Below are 20,937 nucleotides of genomic sequence, written 5' to 3'. Positions count from 1 at the left end.
GACAAAATTATTGGCACCCTCAATTTAACCCCCCTGACGGTATTCCCGAGTCTGGCTTGGGGTGGAATTTTTATAGCAAAATCGGTAACCCCGAGCCAGACTCGGGACAGCATCGCTGGATCCAGGACGTTTACTTACCTTCTCCCTCGGATCCAGCGATGTCCCCACGCTGTACGAGCGAGCCGTGTCTCGCTCGATCTATCACGGAGCCAATCTCTGTGCCCTGCGAGCGTTGCGACGCATGGGGACAGAGATCGGCGCCAAATTCAAAAAGTGAAACACACAGTATACATACAGTATAATGTAATTTTACAGATTACATTGCTGTATGTAAATATTTCACATGCCCTTTGTCCCTAGTGGTCTGCTCAGTGTCCTGCATGCAGTTTTATATAATAAAAACTGTTCTTTATGCCTGGAAACTGGAGATTGTCCATAGCAACCAAAACTGTCCCTTTACATCAAAAATTATTTTAGACCAGCTAGAAAACAGCGATAATAAATTGGAATCACTTGCAGAATTGAGTGATAGCGATTTGTGGGGAGATCTGTTATCAAATATAGAAAAGTAATGACAGTGACAATTCTGCAACTGAGCAAATTTCAGTGTTTTTGATTTGATTACAATAATGAATGAATAATTTTTATTATTGTTATATTATTATTTGGTACAATTATTTATATTTATTATATTATAATTTATGATTTCATTTTTCAAACTTGATCATACTAGGGATGTCTGCGCGACTCTGGTTTGGACAGATTTAAGAGTTATTGCTAAGAATTACACGACTACAATATAAAACGCCAAATTTTCATGCAAAATAATTGTACTGCTTTTAGCACCTAAAATCCGAAATAATCGTACCACCAGGGAGGTTAGGCTTTGGCAACACACTCCTTGTAAAAAATAACTGAAATCAATTGCTTCCTTTATACATCAATGAGTTTCTTACATCTCTCTACTGGAATTTTAAACCACTCTTCTCTTCCCCAACTGCTCCAGATCTCTCAGATTGGAAGGGTTCCTTTTCCCAACTGCTGTGATCTCTCGACAGGTGCTCTATGGGATTTAGATCTGCACTCGCTGCTGGCCAGTTCAGTACTCTCCGGTGCTTTGTCTTGACCTCTGATGGAGGCCCAACTTTCTGACACTTGGCCCTGCATTGCACCCCAGAATTCTTTGGTAGTCTTCAGATTTCATAATGCTATGTACACAGTCAAGACATCCAGTGCCTGAAGCAGCAAAGCAACCCCAAAAGATCAGGTAGCCTCCACCATGTTTGACTGTATTCGGTCATATATGGGGCACACGGGGCAGATCTCAGCCTTGTCGCACTTTGCATGACAATTGCACAGTCATGCAACACTGTACCCACCTAAATTTTTATCATTTTTTTCACACAAATAGAGCTTTCTTTTGGTGGTATTCAATCACCAGTGTTTTATTTTCAGCTAAATAACAAAACAAAAAAAGACAACATTTTGGAAAAAATTCGTTTTTCCTAGTTTTGGTTATAAAATTTTGCAATTAAATATTTTTTCTTTAATTTAAGCCAAAATGTATTCCACTACATTTCTTTGGTGAAAATAACTCATATACGTGTTTATTATTTAGCCTGTAGGAAAATAATAAAGTCCACAAACTCATTTCATGAGCCCCTAACATGCCAGGACAGTACAAATCCCCCCCCAAATGACCAATTTTTAAAACATTTTTTGGAAGTTGTAACTTTTTGTCATTGTTTGGAAAAATGAATAAAATATATATACGGTCACCAGTGCAGTACAGCATCATCACATAACTGATGTGGCAATGATTAGGGACAATGACTAGTGATAGTGACTCTGTGACCAGAGCAATAGAACGTTACCATAGTAACATTGCACTACTCTGGGGAAGTAATCATGTCTTTACACATTGTGATTGCTTAAAGCGGTGCATTACATTGCTATAAGCAAGCATTTTACTGAATGAAACTGATTCAGTTTATTTTGGTGTGATTGGCCAAAACGAATCACATGGTACATGTGGGCTGTGATTGGCCATGTCTGTACCAAGTTATCACATTGACCAATCACAGCTAGCAACAGAATTATACACAATGAATGGCATGAAAGGAAGCCATCCATTGTATACAACTGTCGTGCAACCCTGCTGCGATTGGTCACAGCAGTCACATGGTACCAGCAGTGAGCCGGTACACTGATCAGTCATTGACTGTATCCTGTGGTGCTAGCTGGTGATAGAAAGCTCTTTCCGATCTGAGAGGATGTCATATGACATCCACTCAAAGTGGTAAAGCCACTGTCTGGCTATCATTCTGCTATAGGTTGGGCAGGAAAAAGTTAAAGGCCCAATTTATTTTTCTGAAAACAATAGAATGATGGGCTGTACCAAAAAGCTGCAATTATGTTTCATCTTTCCACAACACATCCTCCCAAAAGGATGTTGGCTTTCTCAGGCAAGTTTTGGCAACCACTTTGATAAATTTTTCTCTTTCGTTCAAGTCTAGGGAGATTGGCTACAATGCCATGGGCTGTAAGCTTTTGGACAAGGTTGTGTGCAGTGGACACATGAGCATTAAGATCTCAGGGGATGGACTTGTAACCTTAAGATTGCCCATGCTTTTTCACAATTTTTGTTCTCAAATCCTCAGACAATTCTTTGCTGCTCTTTCTCCTCTCCATGCTTCATGTGGCACACAGACACACAGAAAGGTTGAGTAAATTTTTCACCATTTTAGCTGGTTGCTGATGGTGTGATTTATATATTGTCAGCACCTGTTAACTGATACAGACGAGTTTAAAACGACAAATTACAGGAGTACCACAAACTTGGTATGCAATTAATTCTTACAATTTTGAGAAGGTGTCAATTTTGTCCAGTCCATTTTTGGAGTTTGATATGGAAGGTGTCATATGTGGCTTTTTGTGTCATACCAACACAAAAACAAAAAGAAATAAAAACACAAAAATCCCTAAACATTTGTAACGGCAACAATTTTCTGGGCGAAGTGGGCATTATCTGCCGGAAATGCAGGGGTGCCAATATTTTTGATCAAAACTATGAAGAGCTGTGTATCCTGTGATGGAAAATGAAGAAATATGTGCTTTCTTCTAGTTGAAAGTTTTAATGCAATTTGGAGGTACAAGTGTAAGGTCTACCAAGTTCTTTGCACCTCTATTTAGTTAAACACCACAATAAAGATAAGCTGCATGCAATTTTTACAATTCATGCTCCCATCTATCTGCATGCAGAGTTTTCTGATCTAGCCAGAATCACACAATTTGGGACTGCGGGCAAGAGTGGTTTGTAAATGGTAGTCCTCTCTGTAGACTGCGCACATCTTCATGCAGGAGAATAGAATAAATAAAAGCTGAAATTTGCCTGTCATTCAAGATCTTGGTAGATAACAGAGACCAGACTCTTAATTTTCCTGTTCAACCGATGTTTACCCATTCTTGATGGTAGCTTTAGCCTGAATCTTTATTTTACCTTTTTATGACACTGCAATTTCTGTGCAACTCCACATCCTGAAGAATCCTTGAAATCTGGGTACCAACCAATGTAAGGTCTTCATCTACCATGCACAAGAAGGTTTGTAATGCTGTTCAAATATCCAGGCAAAGCAGAGATAACTTTGGTTACTCCTACTTGCTGCAAGTTTCTATGTAAAGCACTCCCTTATTGTGAACCAAAATTTACATTTATAATTGCTATGCATCAGAAAATGGGAATTTATTATATAGAAGGTTTACAAAAAATTACACGTTACAGCTTTGTAGTGTATTTTCAATCTCATCTATAATCACTTAAAACTCACAGAACATCCCTTATGTTCGCTTTAAAAAAGGCACATATTTTAAATAACAGATTTTCTTTTAAAAGGCACATTTTATAAACAACAAAGTCTGCTGTGTTAAATTGGTTAAGAAAAATTAGTTTTATTTTAGCCAATTTCACAGCTGTATTTTTAGAAAACTATACAGACTGTACAGTTTATGTATTTATGCTGTAGAACAAAGGTGTAGGTCCAATGAATGCAAAAATACTGTACCAACCCAAGCTACAGGGAGATTTACAGGGGGAACAACTCTCCAACAATAATGGGAGATGGTCAGCTGGAAGTAAAAATGTAAAAACTGTACAAAAAAAAATAAGATTGAATACTTTTCTTCATACATTCAGCAAATTGCCAGCACAGATATCCTAGTATTAATAGTAATATATCTGCAGTCACAAATCATTAAAAACACTCCCAAAGGAATGGCACGTTATATATTTACAAAACACTTGTCTACACTATACATAAAAAGTAAAATATATTTATATATGTTTTATATAGTGTATTGATTAAAAAGGCAATAAAATAGCACACTCCTAACAAAAAGGTAGTTTTGGGTGGGGTATTTTGTAATTTAATATAGTGTACCAAAATTAACTTATTAAATAAAATATATTCTAGTGAAACCTAAAATTTATACAAGTGTGAACATAAAATTATTTTTGGTGTATACATAACCTGCAAACAACTATGAAGACTCCCCCAAGAACTAAAATATATAAACAAATATATAAAATAGCCTTCGGCAAATGAATGGACCTCAAACTTTACACGATAACTCAATGATCTGTTAATACTGCATCACACCAAGAAAAACATCTTGACAGTGGTTTCTTCATGCTATCTTGATATTAACTAGACATTTTTCTAACAGTATGTCAAGATTTTTGTTCTTGAACAATGTCCCGAGAACACACACACACACACACACACACACACGTTTTTGGGTTTATTAAAATGCATCAGTATACGGTTATCGTCCTGTGGGTTTTGTTTAAGTCCATTGAAAATTAGAAGAAAAAAAAAATTCTGAGGTATGTAACCTTCTTTTGAAATAAAGCATTGCCTCGGTCCTACCTCCTCAGAGGGCAATGAAAGTTGGGGGCTTGCTGCTACCCGTTTTATATTTAAATATATAATTTTATATATATATATATAGATTTTTTTATGAACAAAAATATGCATTTCCAGACTTCCCTGTTGCTCAGTTTTCATCGTCTTCCTCTTAGTATTGACATTGGTTCAAGACACGGAATGTCAAGGTTCTTAACAGAAACCTCATGTCTCCATCTTCAGCCTGTGAAGTCGATGGCAGGCTTTAGATATTTGTTCAAAAATAAGAGAAACAAAGTTTTAAATAAATTCAGGGCATCATAAAAAATGTTCCTGAAAGTGTTCCAAGGATTTTTTGTAAAACAAGCAACTAATTTTTATTTTTAGAATTCATCAATTTTCCTTTGCAAATATTTTAACATGGAGTCCATTCCTTGAGCAGATCCCCATATCTTCTTTAGCACTTCACATTCTCTTTCATTAGTCTGTTCTAATTCTCCACGCATGACATTACGGACTAAAGCTTTGGATTCTTCAAGTACCTACATTGGGTGGAAAAAAATTACACTTGATCAAAAATGTACTAAATAAGTAGACCATACTATTGAATAATTTAAATGCTGCATAGTGCATACCATTGGATTGCAGGCGGCAAGTTCTCGGATTCGAACCATGACTTCTTGTGTGAAAGTCCCAGGCCAGAATACCTGTGAAACTAGTCCTTTTGCACATGCTTCTTGTGCAGTTAATTTTCTTCCACTAAGTAACATTTCATTTCCCTAGGATACAAAAAAAAAAAAAAAAAAAGGATTTAGGTTTGCATCATTTATAAAGAAATATACTCTTTTATAAAAAAAATAAAAAAAAAAGTAGACATCAAAATAATACTGTGCGTACTGTATGTATGCCAAATTCAAGAAGAACTGCAACACTTTTGGTTCTGACGGTGACTCATGCACCAAATTCAGGTAGTTCTAAAATGTGCCACTTTTAAATTGTGGCACACTGAATGCGGCAAATAAAAAACAGTTTCTTACAAGATGGAGCTAATTAAAACCAACTCTTTTTTTCAAGTACAGAGAAGTGGCACAGAGATTTTGCGAAAGTGTCTTCCATACATTTTAAAAGTCGTGCAGCATCCGCCACATTCAAGTACAAGTTCTAGACAGGTACATGAATTTGGCACATGCTGCACCACTTTTAAAAACACACGAGAGACACGGTCGCAAAATCTCTTTGTGCCAGTCTTTATGAATTGCTGAGAATGTGTTTCAAATTCAGCAAGTTTTGAGTATAATTACACCATGCCCTTCCTCAGGCAGAAATGGATTCTGTCTGAGGAAGGTTGTGGCGTAATTACACCTGAAACTGATGCTGTATTTGAAACACATTGTGACTTATTTTTTCAATAAAATCTAAAGTGCAGAAGGCCTGAATTATCTGTTGATATTACATACATGCACACAAAAGTTTAACCTTTCATCTTGTATATTGTAGCACATAGAAATATCTAACATTTAAAACACTCGCACACAAACACAAGAAATTGCTTTAAATGAATGCAAGCAAACAAGTGTACAATGCTATGCTCGAAGATCCAAAGGTTGTCCAAATAGCACAACTTGTATAGTACTGTTATACAATATAATAAATTGCAATACAAAATAACCTAGACGCCATAGTCCAATCTAGGAATGTTAATTTCTTCATATGAACCAGGCACAAGTTACTAGAGGAACTTGCACCTCCCATGTTGCGGTACTAAATCTCTAAAATCTCTAAAAATCTCTAAATCTCTAAAATCTAAAAACTAAAATATGGCCCACATATGGAAGGTGTAAAACAGTATTTGTGTCCTTACTGTAATATTCGTTTATTGGAGTTCATTCAGGGACACAGGATCAGAATTAAATCAAAAGACAACTGGGTTACACTGCTATCTACAGGAGAAACTGGACACTGACAAACCAAAAAGGAAAAAGCCGTAAGGCCCAACATCCCTCCCGCACCCATCTGCTTCAGTTTAGCATAAAAGCAATACAAAGGAGTAGACTTCAGAAGAGTTGGACTTCTGTCTCAGTGATCTCCAGAAAACATTATGCACAAAAACCTGTTTTTCTTTCTTGTTCACTAAAAGACACAGGATCAAAAGTGAACGAGGCAACTGGGATATTCAAAAGCAGTCTGATACTAACAAGCCTAACAGTATTAAAACTTGAGGCAGCCTGCAGGTCAAAAAGTTGCCTGAAGGACTTTACAAGCAAAACTTGCATCAGGTGTGGCCTGAACTTCCACCTGGCAAATATATGTGCAAAAAATCAGGTGACAGCCATATTCTGAGAAAGCGAAGCCTGCTGCTGAAAAGCCCAAGAAGCACTTACAGATCTAGTAGAATGTGCCTTGACTAGAAAGGTTGTACCTTCTCATTAAGTCTATATGCTTAAATGATGATCTGTCTGAGCCACAGAGAGACTGTGAAGTGAGAAACTGGTTCCCCTTTAGAAGGACCATCAGGAATGACAACAAGGGTGTCAGACTTTCTATTGGAAGCAGTGGTTGTAAAACACGCATATTAGGAACCCAATCCAAACCATGTTACGATGTACTTGGGGGCTGGGCAGAGTGTTGAAAGCACAATGTCCTGGTTGATATAAAAAGCCAAAACTAACTTAGGAAGAAAGGAGGCTCTGGGCCTTAAGACAACATTGTCCTTGTGTCAGATTAGAAAACATTCTTTACAACACAAAAGCAGCTAGCTCCAACACATGCATTGCAGAGGCGATGGCAACAAGAAAGACAACCTTGTGTGTAAGAAAAGAAAGGGAATGGGTTCAAAAGGTGGTTTTTGAAAAGCTGAAAGAACCAAATTAAGGTCCCATGGAATCACAAGTGGTCTTAGAATAGGATAGCAAGGACCAATATTAAACCCTTAATAGTACAGACGGTTAAACACTAAACCAGGCCCGACTGCGAAAAGGGAAAAATTCAATTCATGGAGTATTTCCTGAGATGAAAATTTCTTGCCTTTTACCAAGAGATGCCTTCCATGTGCACTGGTATACTTTGCAGGAGGTAAACTCCCGAGCTTTTAGAAGCGTAGGAACCACCAAAGCAGAAAGGCCCCTGTCTTTTAGGACCTTGACTTCAACAGCCACATTGGTAAAGCAAACAACTGGGAACCAGGGTGGTAAACTGGACCTTAGGAAAAAAATCTGGTTGATCTGGAAGAACCCACGGTGTTTTACCAGGAGTCTGATTAGATATGAGTACATCTGTCTGGGCCAAAGTGGGGTCTGTGTGCGGTCTACTAGGTGGTGCAAAGAATTAGCAGATTTGGATAGCTGCATAAAAAGAGCAGGGAAACTGCAGAATAGTGATACAATCTTGATTTAAAGCTGGCCATACACTAGTAGAAATTAGTATGAATTTTATGAAAATTCTCATCAGAACATTCTTAAAATGTTCTTGCCGACACTGACTAGACAAATATAATTTGGAAGCCCTTAAAATGATTGTAAAGCTTGAGTGCTTTTTTTATAAACAAACATGGTATACCGACCTGCTCTGTGCAATGGTTTTGCAGAGAGCGACCATAAACTTCCTATTCTTGGGTTTCCTGCCTGTGTTCTTGGCTCCGCCTCTTCTGTGTGCCCCCAAAGCCAGCCACTTGCTATGGAGCAGAAATGCAAGCTCAAACCCTTGAGACACACACCCATACAGCATTGCTCGTCCCTGCTGCTCACTCCCTCCTTATATGAATTGACTGGCAGCAGCAGGAAGAGAAGGGAGAGAAGAACTGAGGCTGGGCACAGCGCTGGATCGATACAGGACTCGGGTAAGTGTTAGGGAGGGGAGCTGGGGGAAGGGCACCGCTATTGCAAGGTTTTCACCTTAATGCAGAGAATAGAAACGTAAAAAACCTTTAGACTTTACAAGCACTTTAAAAATCTTTCCAGACTTGCTACTTGAATGGAAGATCAAATGTATTAAAAACAGACTTCATTACAATATTTACAAAACAAAAACTACATTTTGTTTGAGAAAAAATTTTCATCCTGTGCCTTCCAATTTGTTTAGTACTATGGTCAAAAACAATTCATTTGATCCCACTAGCCATTAGAAAATTGAATGAACGCTCTGAACACTAAAATTTTTGCACGAAATTCTACTAGTACATGGCCAACTTAAGAAACAAGATGCAAAAGAAAAAAAAAAAAAAGTCTAGTAAAAAAAAAAAAAAATTCTCCAAAGTCAAGACATCTATCTTCCTTGGATTCCAAAAAACTTGAGAGGAAGTAAAGCCTCAGTAATATAAAAATATAAAAATAACCCCTGCAAGACAAAGGCATAATGAGCTAGTATGCATAGCATACTAGCTCATAATGAATTACTTGCCTGAGACTGAAGCCCCAGAAGCGGTCCTCGTTCTCCTCCTCCGCCGCAGCTGCGACATCACTCCTGTGCATAGACAGCGCTGCTGCTATTTCTGCAAATATCTCCTAAATCTTTTAGGTTTGGGAGACATTTCTTGCACCTACAGGTAATCCTTAATCTAGGCTTACCTGTAGGTTAAAGTGGTTGTTATGGGTTTACAACTTAAAATAATGGGAGTGGGAGCGGTTATACATGGCAATTTGTTTGCTAGTGTATTAATTCCTCCTGTAGATAGCAGTATAACCCAGCTGTCTCCAAATTACTTCTGATCCTGTGTCGCTTATTGACTGAGAAAGAAATAACTAATACCTGTAATCTGTGTACCAGCCCACTGGTATGTATATCTTTAATGGATAGTCCTATTTTGCACATGTTCATCCTTAAGGCTTTACAGCTGAGGGGTGGTGTTCAATCTGGGAATATGTGCACTTAGATCCTTTCAGTACAGGGCTCCTGATCTCAAACCATATATTAGGCACATAAATGTGTGCATATACAGTATCTCACAAAGGTGAGTACACTAATCACATTTAAAAAAAAATTTAACCATGTCCTGTGATCTGATGAGACCAATATAAACCTATTTGGTTCAGATGGTGTTAAGCGTTTGTGGCGGCAACTAGGTGAGGAGTGCAAAGACAAGTGCGTATTGCTTACAGTCAAGCATGTTGGTGAGAGTGTCATGGTCTGGGGCTGCATGAGTGCTGCCGCCAATGGGGAGCTACAGTTCATTGAGGGAATCATGAATGCCAACATGTACTGTGACATACTGAAGAAGAGCATGATCCCCTCCCTTTGAAAACTGGGCCGAAGGGCAGTATTTCAACATGACGACCCCAAACACACCTCCAAGATGACCACTGCCTTGCTAAATAAATTAAGGGTAAAAGGGGATTGACTGGCCAAGCATGTCTCCAGACCTAAATCCCATTAAGCATCTGTGGGGCATCCTCAAAACGGAAGGTGGAGGAGCGCCAACATCCAACAGCTCCATAATGTTGTCATGGAGGAGTGGAAGAGGACTCCAGTGGCAACCTGTGAAGCTCTGGTGAACTCCATGCCCAAGAGGGTTAAGGCAGAGCTGGAAAATAATGGTGGTCAAACAAAAAATACTGACACTTTGGGCCCAATTTGGACATTTTCACTTAGGGGTGTACTCACTTTTGTTGCCAGCGGTTTAGACATTAATGGCTGTGTGTTGAGTCATTTTGAGGGGACAGCAAATTTACACTGTTATACGAAATGTGGAGGGGTGTACACACTTTTGTGAGATACTGTATATCATGACAGCTGTAAATATCCTTAGGATTGTCTCTTATCTAGTCGTACTCAAAATTCTTGCCATATATTAAAGTCCCAAAGTCATCCACATGTCCCAGTGCAACTGCCTTTTAAACCCTTTGTTAGAGGGTATGTACTCTCCACCTATCTGAATATTTGAAGCCATATACAAAACATTCTTACCTCCAATAGCATATCAAAACAATAGAATCTGGTCATCTGTCCATGCAGCATGACAAATCATCACATCATTCCCTGGATGTGAATTGATGAGTACCTCTGATGCACCACCTTGTTAACACGTGCTCTGACCCGATTCAACTTAGACAGAACTTCGTCAAAGAGAAGTTGCCTGTCCGTCCGGGAAGAAATGACTCAAGGAACATGTGGGCTTTTGTGTTCACGAGCAGCATGCTGGTGGTGCATAACAGTTTGTGCAACAAGGTGGTGCATCTGAGGTATTCTTCAATCCTAATCCAAGGAGTGTTGTGAGGATATATTATGCTGCACTGACTGGTGGCCTTTCTGATTAAGTTCTAATGTCTTAAGCATATTCTAAAAGTTTACCAGCACAGTGATGGTAGCAAAACAGAAATTTACCACTGCCACCATTTGCCCTTAGGTTCATATCTGTGCCAGAATAGCAGCCCATTTATTTGAATGGGCTGCTGTACCTGCAGGAAACACAGGGAAACAGTCTGACCCTTTTTTGAAAAGAAAAAAAATGCTGCTATATGGAGTTTTCCCACACCCAAAAATGTGCCTCGATTTCTGATGCATGAGGGTACAATTAAAAATCAATGGCACCCCACCTGTCTTCAAAAGAGCAGCACGCTTTGCCTGTGGGTTGGGGAGCACGTGATTTGCATTCTTCAACCAACATGTGTGTGAACCTAAGCTAATGCATGCACTTATTATGGGATGGTCAATAAAGGTTTTATTCCTGTTTTGCTGTTATCAGGTGTGTTGGAAGAGTGCTTAGATCAATGGAGTGCTTATATCAAAGTGCAAAGTGACAAATAACCATAAAACGTACGTTTCCATAAATTTTGTCAATTCATCAGCCCAGATTTGTGTACAAAAATGTCTGTGTGGCAAAAGAAAAGGTGTGCTGCAAACCAAGGAGTCTGCTGAGCATACCTCTGGACTGAGCACTCGCCTATTGGGAGTTTTATAATTGAATTTATTTTTATAAAGTTAAGCTATAGGGATTTTACTTCTCTTTTCTGATTTGCATGATGTGAAGTTTGAAGCTAAAAAGGAGAAAGTAGACCAAGAGTTTTAGGATATGAAAAGTGCAGTTTGACCTGCTTATTTAACAAAGGGTTAATTAAAATCAGTGAGTCTATGACAATGTGCAGAACCCTAAACTGGCTATTACAACTCCTGCCCTGCCTAAACAAATTGTTTGCCAGAATAAACAGAATTGCCGAAATAAAGAAATGTATCCACATAGCTCAGGACAGACTATCCCACTCCTACTATTCATTTACTCCATCACAACAGCATTCTGCTTTGTTCACACTTCCCCTTACTCACAGTAAAACGATGAGACGTCACCAGCACACTGTCACAAACTCTCCTTAGTGCAATGTCAAATAAGCCAATGTCTCAGAGCCACACAGGGTCCCTTCCTCCAAGCGACATTGTGACCAAGTTTGCAGTGGAGTGCTGGTGACGTCTCATTTTACTACGATTTAGGTAGCACCCATCTGCTACAGTCACTACAAGCACCCATCTATTACCAAGTTCCAACACTAAAAGAAGTGTGGTACTCATCCTTTGCCTTCTCCCTACTCACAAATCTCTTACCTTTTCTGCACCCCCTTTCCCCACTCTCCCTATATGTCCACACAGCACAGATTTCAAGAGAATACTTAATGGTGGTATTAGTCCCCCCTTCCCATATTTTCACCTAGTGATCTGGCCACTAACACACTTCCTGTACTAGAGCAATAGAGACACTTTTGGACAGCAGCACTGCCAATCTGTGAAGAGGGAAGTGTTAGATGCACCAACAGATTTAGATGAACTTAACAAGTTAAAGATGAACTTTTCCTGCTGTCACTATGTTTCTATAGTAAGGTGCAAAAATAATAATAATAAATAATAAAATAAAAAATGTATTTATATATTTTGGTTTCAGATAACCTTTAATTAAATTTTTCTTCATAAAAGATGTAAAATACCCAGTGGCAGATTTTTATGTTCAATTTTTTTTATTAACCACTTTCAGACCGGACCATTTTGCTGGTCAATGACCAGAGGTCTTTTTACAATTTGGCACTGCCCTGCTTTAACTGGTAATTGTGCGGTCATGCAATGTTGTACCCAAACAAAATTTGCGTCCTTTTTTTCCCACAAATAGAGCTTTCTTTTAAAGGTATTTGACTGACTCTGCGATTTTTATTTTTTGCGATATAAACGTAAAAAGACCGCAAATTTTGAAAAAAAATGATATTTTCTACTTTTTGTTATTAGAAAAATCCAATAAACTCAATTTTAGTCATACATTTAGGCCAAAATTTATTTAGCCACATGTCTTTGGTTAAAAAAAAAAAAGTCAATAACTGTATATTTATTGGTTTGCGCAAAAGTTGTCACATCTACAAACTAAGGTACGTTTTCTGGAATTTACGCAGCTTTTAGTTTATGACTGCCTATCTCATTTCTTGAGGTGCTAAAATGGCAGGGCAGTACAAAACCCCCCCAAATGACCCCATTTTGGAAAGTAGTCACCCTAAGGAAATTGATAAGAGGCATGTTGAGCCCATTGAATATTTTATTTTTTTGCCTCAAGCGATTGAATAATGACAAAAAAAAAAATGTTACACAAAGTTGTCACTAAATGATATATTGCTCACACATGCCATGGTTATATGTGAAATGACACCCCAAAATAAATTCTGCTGCTTCTCCTGAGTACGGGGATACCACATGTGGTCGACTTTTTGGAAGCCTAGCCGCGTACGGGGCCCCGAAAACCAAGCACCGCCTTCAGGATTTCTAAGGGCATACATTTGTAATTTCACTCCTCACTACCTATCACAGTTTTGAAGGCCATAAAATGCCAAGATGGCACAAAACACCCACAAATGACCCCATTTTAGAAAGTAGACACCCCAAGCTATTTGCTGAGAGGCATGTTGAGTCCATGGAATATTTTATATTTTGCCACAAGTTGCGGAAAAATTACAAACTTTTATTTATTTATTTATTTTTTTCACAAAGTTGTCACTAAATGATATATTGCTCACACATGCCATGGGCATATGTGAAATGACACCCCAAAATAAATTCTGCTGCTTCTCCTGAGTACGGGGATACCACATATGTGGGACTTTTTGGGAGCCTAGCCGCATATGGGGCCCCGAAAACCAAGCACCGCCTTCGGGCTTTCTAAGGGCGTAAATTTTTGATTTCATTTCTCACCACCTATTACAGTTTTAAAGGCCATAAAATGCCAAGATGGCACAAAACCCCCCCAAATGACCCCATTTCAGAAAGTAGACACCCCAAGCTATTTGCTGAGAGGCATGTTGAGTCCATGGAATATTTTATATTTTGCCACAAGTTGCGGGAATATTACAAACTTTTTTTTTTTTTCACAAAGTTGTCACTAAATGATATATTGCTCACACATGCCATGGGCATATGTGAAATGACACCGCAAAATAAGTTCTGCTGCTTCTCCCGAGTACAGGGATACCACATGTGTGGGACTTTTTGGGAGCCTAGCTGCGTACGGGGCCCAGAAAACCAAGCACCGCCTTCAGGATTTCTAAGGGTGTAAATTTTTGATTTCACTCCTCACTACCTATCGCAGTTTTGAAGGCCATAAAATGCCAAGATGGCACAAACCCCCCCCCAAATGACCCAATTTTGGAAAGTAGACACCCCTAAATTTAGGGGTACACTAGTGAGACTCACAGGTAAAAAAGCACCTAGGCTGTTGGGAAACCTAAACTGCTGGCGACGCTAATATAGATCTGATCAGATACTATATTACTAAGGGAGGTGTATGCTTTGCGCGTGGGTGTTAGCGGTCCTGGCACTAACCTGACGCTGCCTGGGGCGACGCAGACCCTATCTGACCCTCAAACTTATATCACCCGCCGGGTGATCAGGGGGTTAAACCTTTATTAGGTAATAAATGGCGGGTGCCCTGAAACTATAAAAAAAATAACTAACTAATCAGCGTCACCTGTAACAGTTATATGGTGATCACTGGTGAAAGGGTTAACTAGGGGGCAATCAGGGGGCTTTATGCGGTAGTATATGGGGGTCCCTGGCGCTATAAAAAGCTGCGGCGAACCTAAATACCTACCTGCCTAACTAGCGTCACCTGTGACACTAATACAGCGATCAGAAAAACGATTGGTTATTAGGCTGGGTTCACACTGGAGCGATGCGGGAACGCCACGAATCCACGGCGGGTTCCCGCATCACACTGCCCTATGCGAACTGCTGGGGGTGTCAGTGAAATGTTAATGACACCCCCAGATCAGTTCGCATATCGCAGTGCGATCTGCAAACTCGGACAAGAATCAGATCGCATGGTGTGAACACCCATGCGATCCGATTCTGCTACGGACCAAAAAAAGGGTCCCGTGCGAGTTTGCGGCGGGTGCGATGCGAATTCAGCCATGCTATCTGTATGGCTGAACTTGCATCGCACAGAGATCAGATGTGATTTGCACTGCAGTGAGGTGCGAATCACATCCGTTCTCATAAACCGCTGCAATATGAACCCAGCCTTAGTGACACTGGCGACGGGGGGTGATCACGGGGTTAAACCTTTATTGGGGGGGTACCCTAGAACTAAAGGGGGCTAACCCTAACTGCCCTAACAGTTATTACACAATTGTCACAAATGACACCAATGCAATAAAAAAAAAAAAATGCAATTGGTGTCACTGTGACTGGGGGTGCAGGGGTGATTGGGGGGGGGGGGGGGGGTGATCGGGGGGGTGAGAGTGTGCCTGGCATGTTCTACTGTGTAGTGTAGTGTTGGTGCAACTCACCGATCCTCTCTCCTCGGTGCCGGAACGAAAAATACCGACACGGAGGAGAGATTACATCACTTCCTCTGCCTGTGTTTACATTACAGGAGAGGAAGTGATGTCACGCTGCACTTCCATTCGTCAGGAGCGATCGCGAGGGGGTGGCCACCCGCGGGAAGGCAGGGACGTACAGGTACGCCCATATGCCTGCCCGTGCCATTCTGTCGACGTACATCTTCGTGCCGCAGTCGGCAACTGGTTAAACTAAACAGAAATATATTGTGTACAAGGAAGAAGAAAAAAAAAAGAAGATTTGGAGGTATAATGAGTAAAATAGAAACCTTGTGACAGTCTTAGGATCCAACACTCCAAAAATGATGACCTTAATCTAAATGCATACAAGAAAAACACAGTTGAGTAAACATTCATATTAGGTGTAGCTCCACAGAATAGACATAAGCCTACACAATGGGAGTTATTTACTAAAGGAAAATCCACTTTGCACTGCAACTGCACTTGGAAGTAAAGTCGCTGTAGATCCGAGGTGGACATGCAAGGAAAATAAACAGAATTTTAGCTAGCATATTATTGGATGATAAAAATCAGCAGAGCTTCCCCTCATTTCAGATCCACCCCTTAGATTTAGAGAGACTGCAGTTCCAAGTGCACTTGCAGTGCAAAGTGGATTTGCCTTTTTGTAAATAACCCCCAGTGAGCTCCAATGATCAATTAAAGAGGTTGTAAACCTTGAGGAAAAATAAATAAATCGAAGGCATAATGAGCTAGCATGCATCTTCAATGTGCATGCGTGTCTTCAGTGCGCATGTGCTGATGACATCAGCAGCAGTGTATATACTGAATATCTCCTAAACTGTGCACGTTTAGGAGATATTCATAGTACCTTGTTATTGGTTTACCTGTAGGTAAAAGTAGTTTAACAGAGTTTACAACTACTCACAGAAATATAAAGACAAAAAGAGGGGAAATATGTAATGGACCTGTCATCCACAAACAGCACAGAAGACAGGCGCCAATCAACTAGATAACGGGACAAGCACATATTGGGCCCACGGCTCCAGGGCTCTCTCAAATTACACAACCAGTGGCAGATTTTAAGTAGTTTAACCACTTGCTGACCACGCTATAGCCGAATGGCGGCTGCAGCATAGTCGAATAACTCTGGGAGGGCATACATTGACGTCCTCCCAGAATCCCGCTCTCAGGGGGTGCGCACCAGGGAACACCCGTGACCGCCGGATCCAGAAGACCTGGCACATCACGGATCACAGTGCTGATATGTGCCCACTGCAGCCTCATCCAGCCATTTTCCATACTCAACATACCCATCCATCCACCCTCAGCATACCCATTCATCCATGCTCAGCCATTCTCGCCATACTCAGCCATTCCATCCACCCCTAGCCATAATTAGCCATACCAATCCATACTTGGCAATACTCAGCCATCCCATCTATACCCAGCCATACTCATTCATACTCAGCCATCCCCATCCACAGCTCACCCATCCCCATTCATGCTCATCCATGCCACATCATTTATCATACATGGCACTACAGTGCCTCACAAAAGTGTAATAGGTAGTCACATTAGATTTGAAACTTATGCCCCTAGAACACCTGACGGTGCTCCCTGCATGTTGGTGCTCTGTATGTGGCCACACTGTGGAAAAGTCTCACACATGTAGTATCTCCATACTCAAGAGGAGTAGGATAATCTGTTCTGGGGTGTAATTTTTGGTATGTATATGCTGTGTGTTAGAAAGAGTGTGTAAATTGACAACGTTTTGTAAAAAAAATGCGTTTTCCTTTTCTTTATACAATTTCCAACAAGTTGTAAAAAAAAAAAAAAAGACATTCACCCATTTATATTCAAGAACTCTCCAACAAAACATCTCATCAACTTTCCTAGCAAAGAGCCTTTCATTATAATTCATAATTACAAGGTTGTCTTATGCCTATGGCCATCCTTTCTATTGTATGCCCATCCGTATGCCCTGCTTTTAAGATTCCAATGGAAATCTGTGTACATTGCCTGGACATAGTCAAAGCAATTTGAGTAATACCTCAAGGCTACTGCTCCAATTAGACTGACTCCCTGTATGTCCCGTTCTTGGGACCTCTCAAGGGACACCTGGCCTCCAAGTCCATCTTGGTGCCATGGATAAAAATCTGATTGAAAGAGGGCTAGACCTCTCATGGAGAATCTCAATGCGGGATGCCAATTGGATCTAAAATCCCAAGCATGTGCTTTAAGAGGAAACACATTTGCTTGAGATGTTTCCAGGACCAGACCCAAGCAGGTGAAGGAAAGGCTGGAGAGCAGATAAGTTGAAATTGATCATCCAAATCGAAGGCTTGGAGCATCTGAATTGTAGACATTTTCTGATAACCGGAAAAGAGATTAATCCTTCAGAAGGTCATCTAGATCAGTGGTTCTCAACCTCAGTCTTCAAGTCAACAGGCCATGTTTTGGGAACGTCTCTCAGATAAAATAGCTGTCCAAAATACCAAGCCATTGACTCTGATTTAAAGCACCTGTGCAAGATAAAGGGAAACCTGCAAACATGGCCTGTTGGGGGTACTTGAGGACTAAGGTTGAGAGCCACTGATCTAAATAACCTGCGACTTAGAGGCCCTGATTTCTGAGAAGAGCCAGCAGAGATACTAAGACCCCTTTCCCACTGAGGTGCTTTTGCAGTGCTTTTCAGGTGCTTTTGTGGAGTTAGCGGTGCGCTTTTTTTGACGTGACAAAATACTGCTGCAAGAACCATTTTGGAGGCGCTTTTGAATAGTTTTTTCAGGCAATTCCCATTCATTTCAATGGAGAAGGGCACTTTTTTTTTTTTAGCTCTCCAAATATTCTACAAAGATGCTGCTTGCAGGAGTTTTTTCACCTCTCCGCCAGCGGAACCGCCCCAGTGTGAAAGCATCCATCAATTTTAAATGGGAAGCAGTTTTCGTGAGCTTTTGGGATGTTTTTTTTTTTTTTTTTAAATCTTCAGCCCCAGAAGGATATTTACCCCCTTCCTGACCAGAGCACTTTTTTTTGATTCGGCACTGCACCGCTTTAACGGACAATTGCACAGCCGTGTGACTATGCTCCCAAACAAAATTGACCTCCTTTTTGTCCCACAAATAGAGCTTTCTTTTGGTGGTATTTGATCACCTCTGCGGTTTTTATTTTTTGTGCTATAAACAAAAAAAACGTAAATTTTGTCTGATACATATTCTTATACATATTTTTGGTAAATAAAAATCGCAATAAAGCGTTTATTGATTGGTTTGCGCAAAAGTTAAGTTTTATGGCATTTTTATTGATATTTTTTTTTTTACTAGTAATTGCGGCGATCATCGATTTTTATCGTGACTGCGACATTATGGCGGACACATGGGACAATTTTAACACATTTTTGGCACCATTGGCATTAATACAGCGATCAATGCTAAAAAAATTGCATTGATTACTCTAAAAATGTCACTGGCAGTGAAGGGGTTAACCACTAGGTGGCGCTGTAGGAGTTAAGTGTGTCCTAGGGAGTGAGTCTAACTGTGGGGGGGGGGGGGGGCGGGCTGTGTGTGGCATGTCACTGATCAGCGCTCCCGATTATAGGGAGAGCTGATCAATGACAGGGTCACTAGGCAGAATGGGGAGAGGCTTGTTTACATTAGCATCTCCCTGTTCTTCCTCACCGTGAGACGATCGGGGGTATCCCCATGATCAAGGAGCTACCGGCGGGCGCACGTGCCCGCAAGCTGCCTCTTAAAGGGCAACGTACAGGTACGTTAATTTGCCTGTATGTGCCCTTCTGCCGACGTATATCGGTGTGAGGCGGTCGGGAAGCGGTTAAACGCAAAATCGCTTGAAAAACTCCTCAGTTTGAAAGGGTTCTAAAACCTTTGTGGACACTATGAGAAGAGGATAGGCCAAAGGCTGGTGCAACAGACAAAGAAGTTACAGTGGTGTGAAAAAGTGTTTGCCCCCTTCCTCATTATTTCCTGTTCCTTTGCATGTTTGTCACACTTAAGTGTTTCGGAACATCAAACCAATTTAAACAATAGTCAAGGACAACACAAGTAAACACAAAATGCAATTTGTAAATGAAGGTGTTTATTATTAAAGGTGAAAAAAAATCCAAATCATCATGGCCCTGTGTGAAAAAGTGATTGAAACCTAATAACTGGTTGGGCCACCCTTAGCAGCAACAACTGCAACCAAGCGTTTGCGATAACGTGCAATGAGGCTTTTACAGCGTCCTGGAGGAATTTTGGCCCACTCATCTTTGCAGAATTGTCCTAATTCAGTTACATTAGAGGGTTTTCGAGCATGAACGGCCTTTTTAAGGTCATACCACAACATCTCAATAGGATTCAGGTCAGGACTTTGGCTAGGCCACTCCAAAGTCTTCATTTTGTTTTTCTTCAGCCATTCGGTGGTGGACTTGCTGGTGTGTTTAGGATCATTGTCCTGCTGCAGAACCCAAGTTCGTTTCAGCTTGAGTACACGAACAGATGGTCGGACATTCTCCTTCAGGATCTCTTGGTAGACAGCAGAATTCATAGTTCCTTTTATCACGGCAAGTCTTCCAGGTCCTGAAGCAGCAAAACAGCCCCAGACCATCACACTACCACCACCATATTTTACTGTCGGTATAATGTTCTTTTTATGAAATGCAGTGTTCCTTCTACGCCAGATATACTTGGACACACACCTTCCAAAGAGTTCCACTTTTGTCTCATCGGTCCACAGAATGTTGTCCCAAAAGTCTTGGGGATCATCAAGATGTGTTGTGGAGAAATTGAGACGAGCTTTGATGTTCTTTTTGCTCAGCAGTGGTTTTCTCCTTGGAACTCTGCCATGCAGGCCATTTTTGCCCAGTCTTTTCCTGATGGTGGAGGCATGAACGCTGACCTTAACTGAGGCAAGTGAGGCCTGCAGTTCCTTGGACGTTGTTGTGGGGTCTTTTGTGACCTCTTGGATGAGTAGTCGCTGCGCTCTTGGGGTAATTTTGGGTGGCCGGCCACTCCTGGGAAGGTTCACCACTGTTCCATGTCTTCGCCATTTGTGGATAATGGCTCTCACTGTGGTTCGCTGGATTCCCAAAGCTTTGGAAATGGCTTTATAACCCTTTCCAGACTGATAGATCTCAATTACTTTCTTTCTCAATTGTTCCTGAATTTCTTTGGGTCTCGGCATGATGTGTAGCTTTTAAGGATCTTCTGGTGGACCTTACTGTGTCAAGCAGCTCCTATTTAAGTGATGCCTTGATTGTGAACAGGTGTGGCAATAATCAGGCCTGG

The 20,937-nt window shown here is 40.6% G+C and overlaps 1 protein-coding gene across 1 annotated transcript in view; it reads right to left on the bottom strand.

Annotated features, from left to right (window-relative positions):
• Positions 1-3,727: 3,727 nt before the first annotated feature.
• The window catches only part of CDYL (chromodomain Y like), a 113,777-nt gene continuing 96,567 nt past the window's right edge, over positions 3,728-20,937 (bottom strand). Inside the window, exons 6-7 of the mRNA XM_077492130.1 lie at positions 5,537-5,680; positions 3,728-5,443 (exon numbers count right to left, since the gene is read on the bottom strand). Of these exons, the coding sequence (XP_077348256.1) occupies positions 5,285-5,443; positions 5,537-5,680 (303 nt within the window). The 3' untranslated portion in view covers positions 3,728-5,284. The remainder of the gene's footprint in view (positions 5,444-5,536; positions 5,681-20,937) is intronic.

Source organism: Lithobates pipiens, unplaced genomic scaffold, assembly GCF_037356315.1.
Source record: "Lithobates pipiens isolate NorthernLeopardFrog02 unplaced genomic scaffold, aLitPip1_a1.2 Scaffold_19, whole genome shotgun sequence".
NCBI lineage: Eukaryota > Metazoa > Chordata > Amphibia > Anura > Ranidae > Lithobates > Lithobates pipiens.
The sequence above is the reverse complement of the archived record's forward strand: the minus strand, read 5'-3'. Positions and strand labels throughout refer to the sequence as shown.